Genomic DNA, 9069 nt, shown 5'->3' with positions numbered 1-9069 from the left:
AGTTCATTTAAAACTTGTAATTTGGACAGAGGAGGTGATACCCTTTTGCATTGGTATTTTGGGAGTGGATAAATACTGTTACGCCTGCCATATTTTACATGCTCTATGTCCATTCAGCGGTCTTGTTGAGTTCTTACCAGTTCCCATAGCAGTTAGAAGCACATGCTTGCATTCTGTCAGCTCCTTGAGAGAACTTGTGGTATTCTCTTTATCCTGAGTTTCTTGAAAAGAATTTAGTTTATGATCTTTCTACATAAACTTTATAAACCGAAATATTGGATAAAGTGTTTCCCTGAAGTTTTTTACAGCCTTATTTTTACATGAGCGGTACTTTATGTCTTCAGGAAAGTGGAAAAATGTGTAAAATAGACTTCTGCCACTATTAATAACATAATTCTTGTATGTCAAATATAATTCTAACTTATTTTTAAGAGAAGATAATTTTCAAACTGGAAATGTTTTAGTTGTATTACTTCAGTAATGCCCATTGATTTCGTGTGTGTAATTTCATTTTTTTGCATAAAGTCAAGTTTAAGTAGTAAGACAAGAAATAGAGTTCTTTTCACTAAAAATGTCATTCACTTGTTCTTGCCAAAATTCTTTGATGCTGAAAGAAAGCAAATTCTGTGCAGCCCTTACACTGTTCAAATATTTCTGTTTTCCACCAGTTCACGGATTGTATAAGCTTAATCATAAGTATACCCAAGCCTGAAATTGCAACAAGTGAAAGTAGAAGAGACCAAGTATGGAAGCTCAGTAACAGAGAGAGGTAACAGGTTAAGTTAATTTTGGTAAGGTAAAAAATTGAATTTTATACATAAATAAAAGGCAGTAATGTTTAACAGTGTTCACATCAATGCTGATCTTTTACCAACTGTAAGGCAAGAGAGTTTGTCAGTTGTAAGACAGAAGCAAAGGTAGTTGTTTCTCTTTCCTTGGCTGGAGGCTATCATAGCTAACAATAAAGGACAATAAGGCATAAGAGATGAAAAATAGTCAGGCTGTTTAACTTTGTTTAAGAAATAGAGTTTGCATACAGGGAATAGGTTTGATTTCTTATTATTTAGCCAGAATAATTATTAATTTCCTATACTGAATGTAAACAATTTTATATGACATTGAGCTATTTTGTAAATAATATGCCATATGACATTCTGTATGAAAATATGAAATTATTTTAATAACATTAAATGATGACATATTTAAAATGCATTCTGTTGACTTAACTAATGGTTATCTTAATGGTATCATGCAACTTGCAGCTTTCAAACAGTAATTGGTAATATGCACAATTTGATTTAACATGCCATTCTGAGTGTCCCTGTATTTTTGTTTGATACTGTTTTATGCTGGAATAATAACAAACTCATTATAAAATTTACTATATCATGTGTTAGACTTGCTATATTGTAGCCAGTGTTACAAGAATGATAAAAAAAAATATATTCTTTGAAGTAGATACGAGGGAAGCACTAAAATTCAGAGATACCTTCTGGGTACTAACAGAATTCAAGGAGGCATAGGTTGGAAAACCTTCCCAGTATTTTTGTTGGCTCTTTGATGTGGAAAATCAGTCTTTAGTTTATGATACAGAATTATTTGGAAAAAGAAAGAAAAGGAATATTCACAATTTCCTGATTATCTTGCCAGTTCATGGGGTTTTTCCTCTCCCTAGGAGGAATGGATGCAGGAGGAAGAGTAATCTTGTCTTAGAAATCAGAGGTTCCATTCACAAAACAAAACTGCCCTTTGGAATATCTAGGAAAATGAAAGGCAATATAAAGTATACAAATTAACACTTTTACTTTGGTTTTAAGTATTTAGTGTCAGCCTCTCACTGCCCTTCACCTGTGGTATTTAACACCACCATTATATTTTTATAGACTCATAAAGCTGATGTGTGTATATGCATATATGTATATATACACAAGTATTTATAAACATACATCCCATAGCCTCATTTGCTGCTACTCCCAGCAAATTGGAATGGGTGCATTAGCCATAGGTAGAATAATGCCTTTCTCAGCAACAGCCTTTCCCTGTTTTTAAGTGGCAAAATGTGACTTTGGTAGCTGCTTATTAGTAGATGTGCTGGAAATAAGCAAACTGTTGCTCTGTTAGAACTTGCAGCCTTCTTTCCAATTCTCTTGTTTCACAGCTTCTTTAAAAAAAAAAGAAATTGGCACAAGTTTCTAAGTAAAAGCACTGGGATTTGTTATCTGCGTGAATCCATCTTACAGCTTGTTCGGATAAAACCGCAGTACTTCTGTTCCTTGTGTAGGCTCATGAGCAGGCTACTCGTGCAGTGGTTGCTCCTTAAATGTTTTTTCTAATAAGTAATAGTTACATTTTCCTTAGGCCAAGAAAATGGGAAATTCTAAACTGGCTAGATTTTTAGGGGTTTTTTAACAGGCAGTTTAGTAGTCTTGTGGAAGACACAAGAGTGACTGTACTGGGTCAGATCGAAGGTCTGTGTAGCCCAGTACTGTGTCTCCAGCAGGGGCCAAAAGCGGGTGCCTAGGGAGGAATATAAGAACAAGGCATGTATTGATTTTTCCTTTGAGTGCTTTTTGAGCCTCCAAATATGTGCTACTCAAACTTCTTGAATGATGATTGTACTTTAAACATAGAAAATGGTAATTATCTGAAGCTTTTGGATAAACAGGATACTTGTGAGAGCAGAATTCCTTTCTCTGCTGACCCAAATAACAGAAAATATTCAGTAAATGCCAAGGATGTTTTCTCAGGAAAACAAGTTAATTTTTATTTTTTTTTAAGGAATTGTTAAGGAATGACATATCTTTTTTTTTTTTTTTTTAATTAAAAAATATAATAATCTGAATTGGGAAGCTTTAGTAGTTTAAAGAGAAACACCATTTGGTTGATGCATTTCCCAAATCCTCAATATGAAAAGGAGGCTAGGTCAAGACAGGTCATGTCTGGGGCCAGATGAAATAAGCTGCTTTCTATTTCAGGAAGTTCAGGAAGAGCTGTGAGAGCTGTAGGAGGCATCATCTAACTGATACTCAAGAAGCAGAAGAATTTTTGTTGACCTCTTCAGTTGTACTCAGTTTGCACCTGTTGGCAAAAACTCTGATTTTGTTTTAAATGCATCTCTGGGCATGTCTTCTATTAACATAGTTATGATCTCTATCTACAATTACACAAATTTGAGGATAGTCCTTGAAGTTTAAGGGAAGTGGTATGCTGAAGGAGGTGTCTGTACTTCTCATCCTTTCTGGAAAGAACGTATTGTGTTAGAAGTATTTCTAAGTGTCATTAGCTCTTTTGACAGATCTGTCCGGGTAATACGTTTGTCTTACTCTGATTTGTGAACTTCAAAAGGTACTTGGTCAAGAATTGTACTTTCAATTTTCTCTTTCTGGAAGTAAAGGCAAGAGGAAGCTGTTCATGATTCTCATTCTGGACTCAAATTCACACCTAACTTGTCCTCTCTCTTCTCAGTCTGCAAAAATCACAAGCTTGAGAAGTGCTTGGTATAAATAAAGCTTATAGCTCATATAAAAATAGGAGAAAACCATTCAATCTAGTTTAAGTATATGACAAAATAAGTGTCTGCAGAGGTTTAATAAACCAGTCAGCCACAAATAGAGGTGGTCAATTCTTGGCACTAGTAATCAGAGGATCAGTCTTAATTGCAAGATGCTACCTAGACACAGATAACCTCCAGAACATGTCCAGATTTGGGAATTTTGCTGAAGTCTTCAGATAACGTAATACATCTTTAAACCATTTAACATTTCCTTCTTTCTTCTATCTGTGATATAAAACAGCTCCCACCCACTTGACGTTATAGACTAAATGATTCAGACCTATTGGCTCTTGGTTGTGGAAAAATCTGCCTGGAGGTCAGTCGTGGTTCATACCACAAGCGGCAATCCTTTGTTTCACTCCGCTTAACTTCAGCATTTTTAAATGGACACAATATCCTTGCTTTCAGCTGCGATTGATTAAAGGTCTGCATAGAGTCTTACGCAAAGTATAAGCACTTCTGTATGCTCCATGCATGCAGTAGACTGTCTGTGAAAGTTAGCTGGCCCCTGTTCTGTCCAAGCAAAATGTAGAAGAGATGAGTGCCATTCAAAGGCGGCCAGAACTGAGAGAGAACCTAGAGGAGGCCATTGCTGCCACTCTGATGGTGACGCTGCATGGACACCTGCCCGCCTGCTGGAAGAGCAGCAAATTGTTCCAGCCCAGAAATTGCTTTAGTAGTGTCAGAGGAGTTCTGCTGGGTCCCCGAAAGTCTTCTCTGAAATTGGAAGTGTTTCTCCCTGCCCCCCATTTCCCGTACATAACAGTCAGACTGTAGTAATCATGACTTTTCTATTTCTTTTCTGATTTAAAAGCCCACATGAGGTCTTTGGGATTCATTATGCATGGACCAAAGTGTATCGGGGAATGAATGATGTTCTGTCTTTTTTTTACTTTTTTGTTTTTCTTTTTTTTTCTTTTTTCCTTGTACTGAACAGTTTGGGGCTTTTGGGGGTTTTGATTCTTTAGTTTTTCAACAGAAGTGTCTTTTTTCCTTTGACAACTGTCTGAAAAATGGTCCTTTAAGAACCTCCTACATAGTATGTATTTGCAGTTTGTAAACACAATACGTCAAAGACTGATTTGATTCAGTGGTGAAGCAGCCAGCTATTTGCATGTCATGAGGTCTAAGGGAAACAAACTGACCCTCAGCCTTCCTCCATCCAGCCAAATTCTGATGGGACCCTCAAATAGCTCTGGCAAAGTGTTCTGTTTCTTTTGGACTTGATGAATGCTTGTTTCTGTGAAGACGTGTCATTATTTCTTCCCTTATTTTGCTGCACAAGTTATCAAGAGAAGCAGCTTAAAACCAAATGTGAGTATTGAGGCTTTTTTCCATTATTCCTTTATTTGATAATGTTTAAATGGGGTAGTATACAAGGTACCTAATTTAACATTTTGAGCAAGTAAGCAGGAACTTTTTTCTTCAGACACAAAACTGCTAATTAAATTAGATGCAGAATTCTACATACATATCAATTTTTTTTCTTTTGTGTACCAAAAGAAATACCACACTTTTTTTGGATGTGATTGTTTTCATTTTATTAATTGGCTTACTCATTAATTTATGGGAAGATTGTTTGGAGTTTTCTTTGTAATGAGATGAGGATTAATTTTGTTTACTCCAAACATGCCGACAATAAAAGTGTAATGCTCTTTCCTGTGACATTTGAATCACCATTTTTATCTCTTAGCAAGCTTTCATAGCTATTCGCTATTGCAAGAAAACTTTCTAGGTAGTGTTTTCTCTGATGAGGTAAGTCACCTCTTTCTAGTATAACTAATTTTAACGCCTAACCTGGATTGTTCTTGCTTTTTTTTGAAGTAAAACCATTTTCCAGGCTGGTGTTTATAACAATGTTTTGACTTGTTATAAAAATCAAGTATCATCTCCAAGTTCTCCCTCCATAAGACACTGTTTTATCTTTTAGCTATCGCATTTTTAGGATCATAATTTTAGTTGGGAATTTGAAGGGAAAGAGTAGTATTGAAAGGATATACTACTTTTCACTGAAATGGTGCTGGAAACGTGTACCTATATTGCAGAATTAAAAAAGAATTATGGGTAATGGTGGAACTATTCCTTAAATTAACATCTATGTATATTTATTGTACTGCTACCTGATTTCATAATGGCAGTCTTTTTTATAATGAGGTTACAATTTAATTTGGACAAAACAATCAAATATAATTTCCATTTCAATAATAGAAATGTTTAAAAATATATTTCTTTAACTGTCTTTGCTTTCAGAAGATCTTGTTTTATACCTGGAGCTGGGCATAAAATCTCTTACATTTAGAAAACAAGTTTCAGATGCCTTTTTTTGTTTGTGGTCAATATTTTCACCCATATTTTTCTTCCGTTTGTGTGATGAGTTGACGTTTCTAGAGTATTTTAGCAGAACAGGCTGTAACAGATTTAATATATTAATGTTATAACAGATTGCTGATCATCTTGCCATGTAATTTTATTGCAGTGTCACAAAAGTCACTTTGATTCAATGTTGTGTAATTGGTAGAAACTTAGGATGACATACTAACCTTCTTGTAAGATTAGAGCAAAATGAAATCAAGAGCTGCTTGAAAGAAATTCTGATCAGTTGTGACCTATGGTATCTCCAGGTTATTTGCAGGCAGTCGTATTTTACGAAGTGTATATTTTTGGTTGACTTGGTAAGACATATGTTCTGTGGGCTATATACCAATATGCCCAGCTTTCTTCATTTTTTTCCATATCTGAGTTTTATTTCTCAAAAAAAAGTTAAAAACTTTTAGTATTGCCTAACCATGGACAGACAGAAAGAAATGTGAAAATCTTAACCAGCGTGCTTCCAAATGTTAAACTCAAAAATCAGAGGGTGAAATTCTGATGCTGCTCAAATGAGCAGCCCTCCTGTCGACTAAACAAGCTCTGGATGCTGTTCAGGGTTTTAAATCACCTGGGGAATAAAACTGTCCTGAGTTTTTCTGCACACTTCCCTACCAGTTAAGGGTAAGATGATGTCTTATGACTAATTCTAGGATGCTTATAAAATTAATGATTTCCAGTTCAACTGTTCTCTTAAAATCTCTAGAGCCCCAAGTTTGGAAGTTGGCATGGCAAAATGCTGCTGATGCTCCACTTGCGCTCCTGCAGCAGAATTCGTTCTTCTGGGAACAGGGCGTGCAGCTCTAGTGAGAAAGGAGGCTGTGAACTCCTCGTTTTGTACATTAGTATTTTCCTGTAAACTGTAAGAGGGATGAAGTAAGGATGGTTTTGTAGAAATATGCGAACATTAATCCAAAAACACTGAACTGATGTATTAAAAATAAGTTAATAAATTTCTATAGCAGAGATACAGTGAGGGACAAGACTGTTACAAAGGCTAACTAATCTCCTTGGTTGCCTCTATAATGATGGCTAATTTAACTTTCTGCTGGTAATCACCCTGGAGAGGAATTGATCTCTCTCTTTTAACTATAGAAAGTGCCTTGTTCTTTAGCTGCGGTAGGCTTAGGTTAGCTTTTGTGACTATCCCCATTCTTCTCCCATATTGTACAGTATACATCAGCTATCATCCCTTCTTGTTTCCCTTTCTTAGATTAAGAGCTGTCTTTGATTCCACTTCATTTATGCCAGTAGGTTATTTTTCTTCTCAACCATGGTTAACGGTTGGACTTGATGATCTTAAAGCTCTTTTCCAACCTAAACAATTCTATGATTGCCTTTGAGTTTCAATTTTTCTAGGTCTGTATATAAGGACTGGTAAATTCTTGCACATCTCAGCATAGTATGGATAATGGATCTGAACAGGCTGCCCTAGTTCATTGCTGGCCTCACACTTGGATGCTTTATAACTCAGAAAAATATTCATTTTCCTGTAATGTGTCTGTGCATAGATAGCAGAATTGATAGAAAGAATGACCTAGTGACAGAACATGGCATAGTTGTTGACAGAGCACACACGCAGGAGACCAAAATTCAGTCCAGAGTGACCTCCAGCAAGTTGTTCTGTGCCTCAGTTCCCCATCTGTAAACCAGCTTTGTTACACTGGGGAGAAAAAAAAGAATTCAAAATCCATGTTATCCAAAGCTGTCTGGAAACAACTCAAATTGACTGGAAAATCCTTCATAATTAGGAACTCTGTCAACTGCTCTAGCCCTAAGAGGTTTGACACAAAACTGGAAAAATTCCACCCAGAACATTTTGCGTAAGAATATTAATCATAACCTCAGAGTAATTAAGGACAATTGCAAAGTTCATAACTGGAACATGTTATTGCTTCAGCTAATTTTAGAAGTTCTTTCTACCTCTAGCACTGGAGGTTGACCACCCAGCAACCTTCGTACGGTGTTTTTAACTATCCCAGGCCAGTGCTATGGATACAGCCTGGCGAGCAGACCCATCTAATGGCAAAGGCATAGCGACTGGCTTCTATTCTTCCCACTCCTCCAGGTTTGCTCTCTGACCTTGAGCAAGTCAATTACTTTGCTTTGACAAGTATTAACCTTTTCTGTAGACAGGTATCTCACAACTGTGTTTTAGGATTACTTTATTATTGTTGTTAGAAAAGCATTCTGAAACCTTTGAAAGGAAGGCTGTAAAATACTTCAGAGTATTAGGTTATAATTCTATTTATCAGAAGCCCAGAATAGTATTAGGCTGTAAATCTATTTATCGGGAGCCCAGTTTTCTTCAAGTGAGCCCTTCAAGTTTCAAATTCAGCCACATCATGATTCATTTATGTATTATAACATGCCAAATTGTGGCATAATTAGAGTTCTGTGAGTCTGGGATTCTATTTGCATGAAAAAAAGGGAAAAGATTAGAGGAAAAACTGTTTCATGCTGATCTTCTAATTGTCAATCTTTGTTTAGTTTGGTGCTTGAAAATTGAAGAGCATTGAGAAACATTTCAAATTAAGAGCTCAAAACATTTTGTTTTTTTTTAAATACAGTAGCAGAATTCTTAATTTGTTTAATCACTTGCTTAGACTTTTTACTGAAAACATTTACCAAATTTAACATAAATTAGCAACAAGGACTTGAAGTCTCTTTGTTCCTTAATGCAGTTTCTGCTGCTGCTTACCACTCGCCTCCTCCTCAAACCAACCTTATCCCTCATAGCGGATCAGTTATGAATTCTGAGCATCATCTCATATTGAAACCAGTCAATTCCATTCTAGGTTTGCAGAGACAATTGCTCTGCTATTGCTATGTATCAGGCTTCACGTCATCCCTTGAATAGACTTTACCGGTTTCAGTGGACTCATTGTTCCACAATGTCCTTGAGTTAAATAGCATGTTCTTAAAATGTTCCTAAATGTAAGAAAGGATTTTCTTCATTCTTACCGAATTTCTTCCAGAATTCTAAGACCTTACTGATGGTTTTTATTTGTCTGAGTCAAATGTTGACTGCCTTGGGTGTTCAGATAAACTTTAGCCTTAATTTTCCTTCAATCAGAATAGGGCAATCCTACACTGGAACCAGCTTTTAGATAGCATGTATTTATAATCATAGAAAGAAATCCACTCTG

At 36.0% G+C, this 9069-nt stretch overlaps 1 protein-coding gene across 2 annotated transcripts in view; it reads left to right on the top strand.

Moving 5' to 3' along the window:
• Positions 1-4498: 4498 nt before the first annotated feature.
• FHL5 (four and a half LIM domains 5) overlaps positions 4499-9069 on the top strand; it is a 30511-nt gene continuing 25940 nt past the window's right edge. Inside the window, exon 1 of one of the 2 annotated variants that reach the window (XM_087775184.1) lies at positions 4499-4867. In XM_087775184.1, coding sequence (XP_087631310.1) covers positions 4780-4867 — 88 coding nt within the window. In that variant the 5' untranslated portion in view covers positions 4499-4779. The remainder of the gene's footprint in view (positions 4868-9069) is intronic. The other variant, XM_087775186.1, reaches the window with a different exon arrangement.

This window comes from Nipponia nippon, unplaced genomic scaffold (assembly GCF_047370975.1).
Source record: "Nipponia nippon isolate SJK-2023a ecotype South Korea unplaced genomic scaffold, ASM4737097v1 scaffold_4, whole genome shotgun sequence".
Taxonomy (NCBI): Eukaryota; Metazoa; Chordata; class Aves; order Pelecaniformes; family Threskiornithidae; genus Nipponia; species Nipponia nippon.
This window is presented reverse-complemented; position numbering and strand designations above follow the sequence as displayed.